The 13,630-nt window shown below is 33.2% G+C and overlaps 2 protein-coding genes across 2 annotated transcripts; both read left to right on the top strand.

Annotated features, from left to right (window-relative positions):
* The first annotated feature begins 728 nt into the window (after nucleotides 1-728).
* Nucleotides 729-1,454, top strand: LOC131613797 (uncharacterized). The gene has a single exon (XM_058885437.1). It carries the CDS (start codon nucleotides 729-731, stop codon nucleotides 1,452-1,454), a length of 726 nt encoding a protein of 241 aa, XP_058741420.1.
* Nucleotides 1,455-2,473: 1,019 nt separating this feature from the next.
* On the top strand, nucleotides 2,474-11,912 carry LOC131609205 (probable cyclic nucleotide-gated ion channel 20, chloroplastic). The gene is made up of 8 exons (XM_058880860.1): nucleotides 2,474-2,508; nucleotides 8,099-8,197; nucleotides 8,304-8,393; nucleotides 8,577-8,819; nucleotides 8,938-9,183; nucleotides 10,221-10,366; nucleotides 10,573-10,650; nucleotides 10,735-11,912. The coding sequence occupies exons 4-7, from the start codon at nucleotides 8,586-8,588 to the stop codon at nucleotides 10,610-10,612; spliced, it is 666 nt and encodes a 221-aa protein (XP_058736843.1). The 5' UTR covers nucleotides 2,474-2,508; nucleotides 8,099-8,197; nucleotides 8,304-8,393; nucleotides 8,577-8,585; the 3' UTR covers nucleotides 10,613-10,650; nucleotides 10,735-11,912.
* Nucleotides 11,913-13,630: the final 1,718 nt, after the last annotated feature.

The raw sequence follows: 13,630 nt of genomic DNA, 5'->3' as shown, positions 1-13,630 counted from the left end.
AAAGTTGTTGAAAAAAGCAAACTTTTTACGTGGCATGCTGGTAGTGGGGACAAGAATGAGGACCCCATATCCGAATTATCTGCCACGATAGAAACCAAAGTACCATGTACGGACGTTACCTTTAATGCCAGCAGTGTTGGTTCCAGAACAAATAGAAGGAAGAAGTTGAAAAGTTTGAAAGTTAAAAAGTTTTCTGAGTTGGTGGGGCCTTCAAATGCAAAGAAAGTCAAATTTAAAAAAAAAGTATAGAGGTTGATTCTGGTGGTGTCACGAAAAGTGGAAGGGGAGTGGTTGTTCCTTTAGTTTCTACGCAATTTACAAATAGCATCCCAAAGGGTTTTCAAGGAGGAGAGAGTAAAGGGAGTATTGTTTATGGTTGTCAGTCTAAGGAGTCTAACATTTTGAGGAGTAATTGTAGGAAACAAAGCTGGATTATAAAAAAAAAAATAGTGGAAATGGAGCTAAAGGATAGAATTAGAAAAGAAGGAGGGAAGGTGTCTAATTTTTTTTTTGATGATAGTAGGTTCATTGAATATTAGAGGGGGAGGTAGTAAAATAAAGAGGAGAAGAATTAGTCACATTATTAATAAGGGGTTGGCGGATGTTTTTCTAATTCAAGAAACAAAGTTGAATTCGGTATCCGATTTTTGGGAAGGAGCTTTTGGAGGTTTGAAGATATAGGTTTTTCTTTTTCGAGTTCTATCGGCTTGTCGGATGGTCTCCTTATTATGTGGAAAGAAAGTAGTGTGAAGGTTTTATGTAGCTTTCAAGGAGTGGGTTATTTGGGAGATAAATTAAAGTGGCATGATTCGATTTATTATGTGTTCAATGTCTATTCTTCTTGTTCTTTGGGAGCAAAGAGAGTTCTTTGGCGGGAGCTTTTGAGGCTAAAGAATAAGTTTGTAGATGGAGAATGGTTGACAGGAGGGGATTTCAATGCGGTAAAGAATCGGGAGGAAAAAGTAGGGAGGTCTATGGTGGGTAGCAATTCCGAATGGAGGGAGTTCTCTAGTTTAATTGATGATAGCGGTCTCATGGATGTGCCTTCTAAAGGAAAGAAGTTCTCTTGGTTTAGTGGTGATGGTAAATCTAAAAGTAGAATCGATAGATTTTTGGTGGCGGATAATATTATTAGAAATTGGGGTGTGGTGGGGCAGTTTATTGGCATGAGAGACATCTCAGATCATTGTCCTATTTGGTTGGTGATAGATCGTGCTAATTGGGGTCCGAAAACTTTTTGTTGCAATAAGGAGTGGTTCTCGAATAAGGAGTTTCTTCCTTTTGTGGAAAAGGAGTGGAAAGATATAAAAGTGGATGAGCGTGGAGATTTCATTCTTAAGGAGAAACTTAGGATTCTTAAAGGTAGACTTCGGTGGTGGAATAAAATGGTTTTTGGTAAGATAGATTTGGAAATTAATGAGGGGATTAGGAAAATGAATGAGGGGATGGTGTGATACCCTAATTTTGCCCCTAATTTTTTGTCATCATTAATTCATACCATAAGTATTGCCTTAGTCATTTCGTATCTATTTGCACCATTACATCATACATATTCCATATGGTCATGATCATTTATTTAAAGTTTGTGTGCATTCTATAGTTCATTTGCATTTTAGACTTCATAATTGCTAAGTTGGCATTTTTTAGTCCTTTTAATTTTTGGATCTTTAATTGCATTTTTGTTTTAGTTTTTTTATTTTAAGACATTTTAGATTGAGTTTATTAATTAAAATCATTTTTAATTACTAATATAAATTTAAACTAAGATAGAAATAGGAATCAAAATTCATTTGTCACTTATTCATTTTTCTAAGATTTTTAATAAACCTTTTCATTCTTTTCTTTCAATAAAAAAAAAGTTCCATAACAAGTTACAGTTCATGAAGTTTTGCATTTTGCTTTAGTAACTACTTTAAACCAGCATATTGGTATCAGTAAAAAGACAAAGGGCCTACACCCACTTTGCTGTCCATAAGCCAGACCCTGCATATGCAAACAAAACCAAGAAGCAGTCCAAATCTTTCATCAAAATGGCAAGACCGAAAACCTGCATCAAGAAAGCATAAATCAGGACACCAAAAATGATTTTTACTTCAAAAATTTTGATTCTAATCTTCCCTCCAATCTCACCTCTCGGGGACTATAAATGAGAGCAAAAGCAACAACAACAGGGAGGCGAAAAACCCTAGAGGCAGCCACATTCGACCACCATCTATAACCCTAAAGCTCTGCTTCAGAACCTCACTCAATAACCACCACACCTAACACACTCTCAGCCACTCGAACCCACCACAACCCCAACACCGCTCAAAACAACACTCAACCTCAGTCACACAAACTCACTCATCAGTAACATTACAACAACAGAAGTATTACACAACTTCAACACACAAATATCAGAGGCAATCTCAACGCAACACAGAAGAATATGCAGTCAACGTTTCAGAAGCAGAGTCGAGTTGAGATAAGCTTACCTGGGATTTTCTTCCTCCGATAACTTTCGGAACGGTACCTCCTATTTCCTTTTGGTATTTTGTTTTTTAGATGCACACCGATACGTTTTCTTGTTGATATTTATGTTTAACTTATCGGACCAAGTCAGCTCATAACTTGTAACCGAATTAAGAATGAATTGGGGATTAGGGTTCTTAAAGAGATAAGGGTATTTATTCTATGTGTTTGATTATGTGTTGTCGTGATGTTTGTTTGGTTGACGATTGAACTGCGAGAGATGAGAGCAATCGTGAGAATGAACAGTGAGATCGAATGAGAGAACCGAATGAGATTCAATCGTGAGAGTCTGCGAGAGAGAAGCAGAAATATCGTGAGAGACGAAATCGATTGAGAGATGAACGAAAGGGGTGAGAGATTCACGTTTTTTTTGTTCTTTTCTGTTGAACTGATACGTTAACATAGTGAGAAAGAGTGATAGACGCTGAAAAAGAAAAATAGGGTTTTCTATTACACCCATTTTGCATAAGAGTAGGGGGCGGGTCTGGATCGACCCGATCCAGTTTAATTTTTATTTTATTTTTTTTGGCAATGCTGTTTAATCGTGGGCCAAACTTGTTCTTTTTCTCAAGCCCAATGAACTGTCTTTTTTCTCCTAAAAAATATCATTCTTCATTTTAATTAATTATTTAATTGGTTTGATTAATTAATCATTTTAATTAAATTTTGACTATATTGTTAATTAAGTAAAATTAATTAATGATGTTAGTTAATTTTTAATTAATTTAATTAATGAATTAAAAATTGTCAAGACGAAAGAACATAATTAAAAAATATTTTCTTGGCGAGAAACTCTTAATTAAAAATTAACTAACATCATTAATTAGTTTCGCGCTTGGGCAAAGAAGAGTTTCGCGCTTAGGCGAAAAAAGAAATAATGAGTGACAATATAGTCACAAGATACAAACGTCTTGGCGAGCATAATAATAAAAAATATTTTCTTTTTCTCCCTAATAAAAATCTAAAAATATGTTCTTTCTCTTCATTAAATAAACGTAGACTTAAGCTAATTCTCGATTGCGAAACAACTAAATGGGTCCCATCGAGTACGATGGAGGTAAAGGGTGCTAATACCTTCCCCTTGCTTAACCGACTTCCGAACCCTAATTTGGTTACCAAGACCAACTTGTCAATTTCCTTTCATTTCCAAAGGGTTTTATCAATATTTTCCCTTTCCCATTGGAATAAATAAAATTTGGTGGCGACTCTGTTTGTTACATTTCGTGGCAATTATTTTTGACCCGCGACAGATGGATGAAGAAGAAGAAGAAGGAGATAAAATAGATGTGGAAAATCTCAAGAAGGCTAGTAGTCTTTTTTGGTTGAATTTAAAGATTAAGGAAAATATGCTAATTCAAAAAATCAAGGTTAAGGTGGCTTAATGAAGGAGATTCAAATAGGTGGTATTTCCATAGTGTTATGAAATAAAGGAGGAGGAGGAATCATATTGGTCCTATCAATTCTAGCAGTGGCTTGTTGGAATCGGTAGAAGCGGTGAGGGAAGAAGTTCGAAATTACTTTAAATTGAAGTTTTTCAAACCGGAAGTGTTGAGGCCGATGTTGGATGGGATTGTTTTCAAGGGGTTGGGCACGATGGAGAGATATTTTCTCGAGGAGCCTTTCTCGGAGGAGGATATTAGAGAGGCGGTTTGGAGTTGTGATGGTTCGAAGAGTCTGGGTCCGGAGGAGGAGATTAGAGAGGCGGTTTGAGGATTTATTTAGAGGGGCTCATCTTTCCAAATCCATTATCTCTTCTTTTTTGACTTTGGAACCTAAAGTTTCTAATCCTTTAGGATTGGAGGATTATAGACCAATTTGGGTGAATTTACAAAGTTATCTCTAAACTCTTGCCTTATAGGTTGAAGAAGGTGTTAGATCCAATTATCTCAAATTGTCAAAGTGCTTTTGTTCCGGGTAGGCAATTTCTAGATGGTGTTTTGGTGGCTAGTGAAGTGGTGGATTTTGCTCAAAAGGAAGGTAAACCTTGTCTTCTTTTCAAAGTTGATTTCGAAAAGGCTTATGATAAAGTAAATTGGAACTTTCTTAGACACATGTTTAGAAGGATGGGGTTTGGTTCTCTTTGGTTGCGGTGGATGGAGGCTTTAGTGTTCACTAGTGACATGTTGGTTAATGGAAGTCCTAAAAAGGAGTTTGTGGTGGAGAGGGGTTTAAGACAAGGAGATCCTCTTTCTCCTTTTCTTTTTTTTTATTGTAGTGGAAGGTCTTAAGGGTTTAGTTAATAAAGCGGTGGAAAATGGAGATTTTATGGGCTTTAACATCAACGGGAAGTGTAATATTGATATCCTTCAATTTGCGGATGACACTTTGTTGGTAGGTGATGGAAGTTGGAATCATATTCGGGCTATTAAAGCGGTGTTGAGTGGTTTTGAACTTGTTTCGGGTCTCGGAATAAATTATCACAAAAGAAAAATTATTGGTATTAACTTAAATCCTAATTTTTTGGAAGTTGCTTCTTCTTTTCTTTCTTGTAGGGTGGAAGACAAAGACTTTCTCTTTCTCGGTATTCCTATAGGATCTAATCCTAGGAGGATTGCTTCGTGGAGTAGTTTTGTGTCTAAAATAAATAAAATATTATCTTCTTGGAAGGAGAGGTGGCTTAGTTTTGGAGGTAGGATCACTCTTCTCAAATCCGTTTTAAGTAGCCTAGCCATATTTACTTTATCTTTTTACAAAGCTTCGGTCAAAATTATTAAGGAAATTACTAGGATTCAAAGTAACTTTCTTTGGGGTGGTGTGAAGGATATTAGAAAGATTCATTGGGTGAGTTGGAAGGATTTATGTCTTCCGATAGAAAAAGGGGGGCTTGGATTAAGAAGGATGGGGGAGTTTAGTTTGCCGCTTCTTAATAAGTGGCGATGTAGAATTTTATCGGAAGAAAATGCTTTGTGGTATCATACTTTGAAGGCTCGTTATGGAGACATTAATTTAATAGTCATTCAAGGGGAAAAAGGTGGTAATTTTAAGTATTCTAAATCGGTTTAGTGGAAGGATATCATCTCTTTAATTCAAGAGGACTCTATAGATGTTTTTGTCAACAAAACTTCTTTTATAATTGGTAATGGGTATGCAACTTCTTTTTGGTCCGCCTCTTGGTTGTCTTGTGGTAGATTGAGGGATGTTTATCCGCATCTTTTTTCTTTGTCTCTTTTGAAGGAAGCTTCGGTGGGAAGTATGGGTGGGTGGCTTTTGGGTGAGTGGGAATGGGGAGATTTTGGAATTCCTAATATCAATTCTAGCACCCTTTTTGAAGATACATCTTCTCTTCAGAATCTTCTTCAAACGGTCTCACCTAGTGTGGAATCAAAGGATAAAGTAATATGGAAGGAGGGGGAGCAAGTTTTTTCGGTGAAAGAGTGTTATCTTTTTCTTAGTTTACCTTGTATTTCTCTTGGTCCGGTTAACGTTCATGACAAGGCTTTTGTCGAAATTTGGAAGATGTTAGTTCCTCACAACATAAAAGCTTTTGGGTGGAGATGTTTTATTGAGAGACTTCCAACAAGAAACTTGCTCTCTCATCGAGGTATTATTAGTAATAATTGCGATGTTTCTTGTGTTTTTTGTAGCATATTTCCCGAATCTTCGTCCCACTCTTTGTTGTTTTGTCATGTTACTGGTTTGATTTGGAAGGAAGTGGCGGATTGGATTGATTTTGTGGATTATAAAGGAGGTAGCTTCTTGGAGAGCTTTTCTAAGTGGTGTTATTTTTGTAAAAGTAAGGGAGTTAAAAAAGGTAAAGAGGGAAGCATTTGGTTGGCAATTGTTTGGAGCTTGTGGATTCTTAGGAATGACATCATTTTTAAAGAGGAAGGTTTAGATATTTTGGAAGTGGTTGGTAATATTAAAGCCATGGTTTGGAGGTGGTCTTTAATAGGAAATATTACACATACCAATTGTAACTTTTATGAGTTTTGTAAAAACCCTTTGTTTTATATCTCTTAGGTTTCATTTGGTGTGTAATTTTTCTTTTCCGATTTGTATTATCGGATCTTTTTGTAACCGGGATTGAGAATTTCTATTCTCTTTTCAATGAAACTTGCTTAAAAAAAAAAACTTACAACAACCAACCGTTCAAAAACTGAACCGGACAATGATTCCATAAATAAAAATTGGTTACAATCTTGGATTTTGATCCTATTATATTCCAAATCCAAGCAAGAGTAATTGTCTTATGCACTACTTCATCTTCATGGTAATCTTGAGCATTAAATATGATCTCATTCCTCATCCACCTTATGGCCCAAGCAGTTGGCAACCACACCAAAAGTCTCTTCCGTTTAATCACCACCCCAACTAAACACCCATCCAAACCCAACAAATGATCATCAACATCCCCAACAAATCTTCATCAACACCCATAAGAATTTAATTCTACCTTTTGAGGATGAACAATAGTTTTATGTAAATCTACCTTTTGTGCATGAGAAGAGAGAAAAAGTTATGCCAAGGTAGAATTAAATGAACAATAGTTTTATGTTAATCTATTTATCTTTGAGAATGAAAGTTTCATTTAGGTATTTAGGTTTGATCATGGGAGTATTCTGATAAGAAGCATGCAACTAGGATGATGTCATAGTCAATTATAATTTATATACAAAAAAAAATATTAATTTAAAATACTAAAAATATAGAATTAAATTAATTGAAAATACAAAAAATACTTATTAATTATTGTATTTTTTTACTTTTCAGAGAGAATATCCATACTCACTTACAATTAATATATAAATTTATTATATAATTAGATAAATAGTTTAACATTAAAATATTAAAAATTATACACACGCAATTAAAAAAAATAACAATTATACAATCTAATTCTTAAAAAAATTAAGTTTAAAATTCAGATATTATTACACATAACTATGTGATTTGAGATTGAATTCAAAAAATAATAATTTTTTTTTCTTTCTAATTTAGTGAAGTATACCATAATTCATTATTTATGTAATCATTCAATTTAATTTTTATTTCACTAAAAAATATCGTCCATTCTCCTATGAAACAACACACCTATTTCACTATATTTTATTTCAAAAATAAATAATGAATACGGTTATGCTTAAAAGTTGCAAAATAGTTTAGGGGGTCAAAGTTATTATATATGTGGTGGCAAAACACCAAAAAATTCTACCACTACTTATAAGGGTTGAATCCTATTGTTTACTATTAATATCCAAAAATACATATAAATAACAAGTAGTGGTTTAGATGGTGTGTGTATGAAACTTGTGAATTCTTTTAAGGAAGACAGCGATGCCAATTCAGGTATATATTTCTTGGATGCCAGTTACAAATTATTATATTGGATGTGTATTTTCTAGATATAGTTTGATTTCAGTTTTGTTGATAATGATTTGTCGATAAATTTAAAAAACAGTGGAATAAAGTTTTAGCAGCAATTTGCTTGATTGGGATCGTGGTCGATCCCATCTTTCTCTATCTGATCTATATTGACAAGGCATGATTTTTCCCATTTACTTAATTGTTAATTCTTTAAAATTATGGTAATATTTTTTTCCTACTTCAAAAAAAAAATTAAAACTTTTTTATTTATTTATATTCACAGGAAAACAAGTGTTGTAACATCGATTGGGAGACAGCAACGTATCTTGTTTACATCAGAAGCAGTGTTGATCTTATTTGTTTTCTAATTATTCTGGCAAAGGTAATTACTTATTTATGGGATTTAGTTTTGCTTATCCATCTATTCATAAAATGATGTTATCTTTCAAAAAAAATTATTTAAATTACTGCTAATTTTTTCTTTGCAGTTTAGGTTGGCTTATATTTCTCTTAAGTCTTGGCTGGTGCCTTGCTTATATTTTTTCTTTGACTTATTTATCGTATTACCTGTTCCTCAGGTATATATTTTCCTTTGCCTTCACACTTTTAAACTTTTCTGGCCGTTGTGATTACATTCAATTATTATGTAGAAACATCAATATCAAATGGATTAAAGATTTCTTAGTATGTGAAAAAGAACCTAGTTGTGCGATAAATATTTGAAAATATTTGTCATAATATATGATATAAATTATTTGCAGATAATTATAATGTTTATTCTACCGACTTCGCTGGGTTTAACAGGAGAAAAATATATTGGGAATGTTCTACCGATTCTTCTCCAATATCTATATCGAATGTTGAGATTTTTTCCTCGACTGCTGGATTTATTTCCAAGGGGAATTATATATGAGTCAGCCAAGACAAATGTCATTAAAAGTTTTCTCTATTATATTCTATTTACCAACGTTGTGAGTTCATTGTGGTACTTTTCTGGAATACAGGTGAGTAAAATTGACATTGCAACCTTAATTTTCAAAATTATAAATTATTTATATAATTGAATATTAAGCAGCTCGTTCAATTTACTTATTTCTCACCGATTACCTATTTTTTTTCCAGAGAGTTAACCAATGTTTGCAAGAGGCCTGCCATCTCGCTAATGAACCTAAATGCACGACATTGATGAATTGTAATTCTCAATGGCAGAATATATCAGCTACATGGAGCAGTGATAACGGTGCAAATAATTGTTTAAGTGACAAATCTTCTTTTTCTTATGGTATATTTTCCAGAATTGTACCAATTGCTACAGAAACTAGTGGTGTGATGAACAAATATGTGAATGCTATATTTTGGGGCTTGCAGGTATGCAATTTGTTCTTTTTGTTTCTATCCTTAGTTATTATTATATACATTTTGCCTATAATGAGTTATAAAGATTCCGGTAAGCTTAACAAAATGTTCTTTCTTTAAATATAATAAAAGGGAGGTATGAAGAAAAAAATATAATTTAATATAGAAATTTTGTGAAAAAGTTACTTTGACACAAAATTGAATGGAACAACATAGTTCAAAAAATATTTGCATGAATAATGAAATATAAATACAAATATATGATTCATAAAACAAGATTACTCGTGTCACTGAATTTTATTAACCGCAATTTAGATGTGTATTTTCAAAAACAAATAGTGGTTAATAGAATTTTTTGTGTATATGAAAACATGAAAACCATATGCAAGTTTAGACATACTGCATATGGCTATATTGAATATAATGTTTAATTGAAAATCTACAAATTATGATTACTACATTCAAATAGTAATTAACAAATTTTAGTGCATGATGAGATTTGACACTTTGTTAAACTTAATAATCAACAACATAACACACTATGAAAACAACTATAAATCTATGAAGACATTAAAAGCAAACTAAGAAAATTATAAGATAAACTTCATTGATTTCTTTGACACTCTTAGTTGTGTCAAAGAGACTACATATATAGTTTTCATAATGAATGTTCAATTAAAATCCCAAATGCACAAAAGTCCAATAACATACTAATAATATAAGTTATATTATTACCCCATATCAATAACAATACTACTAATATAAATCATATAATATCCTTCCATCAATTTAAGCATGCAAATTGTTATCGAATATTTTTGTTGTTAAATTTGTGGTTTAAAATAATTTTTTCGTAAGAGTAAATAGGTTATAAGAAAATGGTATTTTAATTTTCATATGTAGCTTTACAAACATTTTCATATCGTTTTAAATTTTATTAAGCATTGGAAAACATGATAAAACGATCTCTAACATTATTTCCAATACTAATTTATACCAACACTAATCAATTATTTAATAACTCTTTCTTTTTATGATTTTTAATACAGCAACTCGCTAATTATGCAAGAAATCTTTCACCAAGCCATTTTGTGTGGGAAATTCGGTTCACATGGTTCATCACTGTAGTAGGATTATTTCTTTACGGGCATCTAATTTATAACACGCAGAAATTTTTATATATCTTTTATCAAAGGTAGAACGTTTTTCTCTTACTTATATGCCCAATTTTATATATGATAATTGTGCCAAAAGAATTATTTTTAGTTAATGATAGTGATTTTAAACTTATCTACAGATGTTGTTTTGACTAATGCTACAACATTTATATTGAAGATATTTTGATGTGTTCTTTTCTTAAAGTTGTAATATATTAAATATATTTTTCCATCATGCTTCCAGGATGCAAGAAATGCATCTTAGACGTCGTTATGTTGATTAAAGGATGATGGATCGTTGATATCTAGAAGGTCTCAGAAGGTATGGAATCTTCTAATTTTTTTTTGGGGATTAAATTAACGTTTCCATAATGTATAAATTATGGATATTATATTTATCATGCAGAAGATGGTTATGAAGACTTTGCCACACGATCTCGTGACACATAAAATAACATTTTTTAATTTGTTCAAAATAATGTGTTTGAACATTTAAAATAAGATCATAGTTACTTATTAAGTGGATACTCTTTCGGGATTTTGATGTTTTTTTATTAATAAGCAATGGAATATATCATAGAAAAGAGTAAAAGGGATGTTCATCCAATTACAATGCGATTACAAAATATTCAAAAAAATTGTTGGATTTTGACATCAAAGATACAAATTTCTACATCGGTTGGATTTCAATGCGATAACGTGCCAGAACCACGAAATAGTTTTCACGCTAACCATTTTCTTTTCTTTTTTTAAGCAAAAGGGCTTCAATAAAAAGCACTAGGGGTGCTATAACCCAAGAATACAACAAGAGAAAGAAAAAAGAGGAAACAACCCCTCAATCAATCAACAAAAAAACTAGTCTAGGATCAATACACCATTCCTCCGAAGAGTCATTAACAACCCCTTCATAAAACACTAACAACCACTCCCAAGAGATCATTTTGATCTTACCTAAACCATCAAAAGAAGACAAAACAAGGCTATTGAAAATAATATCATTTCTACAATTTCACACCACTCAACAAAATATCAACCCAAAAAACCATCCCAAATCCAAAGAAAAGATAGCTTTGCAAGAGACCTCCAGCCAAAGAAAATGCTCTAAAATAGAAGTACTCGGAGCAACATTAACCAACCGAAGCCAAGAACACAAACGCTTCCACCATAAAGTAGTTATCTTACAAGCAGCAAGAAAGAGATGGTCTAGATTCTTAACAACTTCTAAGCACAACGGACAAAGCACCAAGCCATTGGTACCTAGCATGCCACATTTTGCCAACTCCAACTTCATGGGAAGCCTATTTTAAATTAACCTTCAACAAAAAATATGAATGTTACTAGGAACTTTCGCTTTCCACAAACGGGAAAAGGATAAAGATCTACAAGGATTCATAACGGGTTCCGAAGGTAAACTCAAGAATTACTTACCAAAAATTCGGAAGCATCCCTCCACCACACAAACCTATCAAGGCCCTCGCTAAGAGGAGACACCGAATGAAGAAGAATCAATAAATAATCCAATTAGGCCACGGCTGTCCCGGAAAGCAAAACACCCAAAAACAATAATGCCGTCTACGTTGTGTTGTTCAGGTTTCCGAATTTTGATGTTACAAGAACTTCAAAATCACTCCTATAAAATTTTAAAGAAAATTATCTTTTGGTGTCCATCTACCTATAATACTCTTCTTAAATTTAATACAAATTAAATACAAATTGTTTTACATGTTCCACTTAGGGGTGGCAAAACGGGTCAAACTCGCCGAGTAGGCCCGTTTGACCCGCCATTTTTGGCGGGCTGGGCTGAGGATTTTGGCTCGGTACTTTAAGTTGGCCCGCCCCGCCTAACCCGTTTAAAAAAGTGGGCCGAGGTGGGGCGGGGTGGGTTTTGCCCGCGGGCTTTTTGTTAAAACTTTTTATTTTTTACTTAGAATTAAAATAACTCTAATGGTAAATACAACACTCTTCTCTTAAGATTATGTTGATTAAGTTATATTCTAAATTATTATACATACAAATTTAATGATAATTGTAACATTCTTTCTATAAATTTCTTATAGACGTGTTGGTTGGAAAAGCTTGAAATAAAAGAACAATTGTATGACATGCATAATTATTAAGTTCTCAGTGCATTAGCTCACATGTTTTCTTTAGAAGTTGATGTTGATTTTAAGAAAATGAAGGATTTGATTAGTGTAAACGTGTGACAAATTTATGATTTAACTAGTAAGAAATCAGTTAATATAAGAGTCTATATGATGTAAACAATGAGAAAGTCATGTGTTGATACTTTATGCACTACTATTTTATTCATTGTGATATATTATGCAATGTAATTGTTATTATTTTTTGTCTTGTGAAAATTCTTAATTAGGGTCTTTTAGTAGTTAGTTTTTAAATAGGATTAGGATGATATGTGTTGTTTATTTATTTTGATACTTTTTTTTATTGTGTTTGAGTTTATTTGATTTTTTTGTTGTAATTGATCTTTAAGACATGTTGAAGTTATATTGTGCATTGTTAAAAAAAATATTTTATCAACCTCTTTGGTAATAATTTAAACATTTGTAAATTATGTAGCAAATTAAATTTTAAAATAAAAAAAATAAAAAATTTGGCGGGCCGGCTCGCCAACCTGCCAACTCGTAAGTAAACGGGGCGGACTTAGCTTTTCTGCTCGGATACCTAAGTTGGTCTGCCCCACTTTTGGATGGGTTTAAGCGGGGCGGGCCTAAATGGGACGGGTCGCCCGTTTTGCCACCCCTAGTTCCAGTACTAACAAATGGGAAATTGTAGTTATTTTAATATAATGATGGTTTTTATCACCGGTTTTCGCATGAATAATATAGGTGTACAACCATAAATTTGTCCGCAGCTAGATAAAAGTGGAGTTTTATATAAGACTGTCACATAGGATGAAAATATGTCAGGCCGATAATCACTACAAGAAAACTGCGTTATAGCGTCGGCCAAAAACCCTCGCTTACTGGGAAAAAAACGACGCTACTACGTGTTAGCGTCGGTTTATCGTCGGTTCAGAGCGGACACCCTAAACGTGGAAGCAAATCATAGAGACGAGCCTTCGCTAAAATTAGCGTCGGTTTGGGAAAACGTGAGAGCGACGCTACCTTACAGAATCGACGCTAGCTATACTAATTTATCAACGTAGCGTCGGTCTTTTTCCGACGGTAACGTTAACATATTGGGTTAGAAGCAACGCTAAAACGTTCTCTTCAATGCCGTTGCGTCGGCTTTTGTTGAACGCTACATCCCTTTAATAAATTACATTGTAGCGTCGGTTTCAG

This window comes from Vicia villosa, linkage group LG6 (genome assembly GCF_029867415.1).
Source record: "Vicia villosa cultivar HV-30 ecotype Madison, WI linkage group LG6, Vvil1.0, whole genome shotgun sequence".
NCBI lineage: Eukaryota > Viridiplantae > Streptophyta > Magnoliopsida > Fabales > Fabaceae > Vicia > Vicia villosa.
The sequence above is the reverse complement of the archived record's forward strand: the minus strand, read 5'-3'. Positions and strand labels throughout refer to the sequence as shown.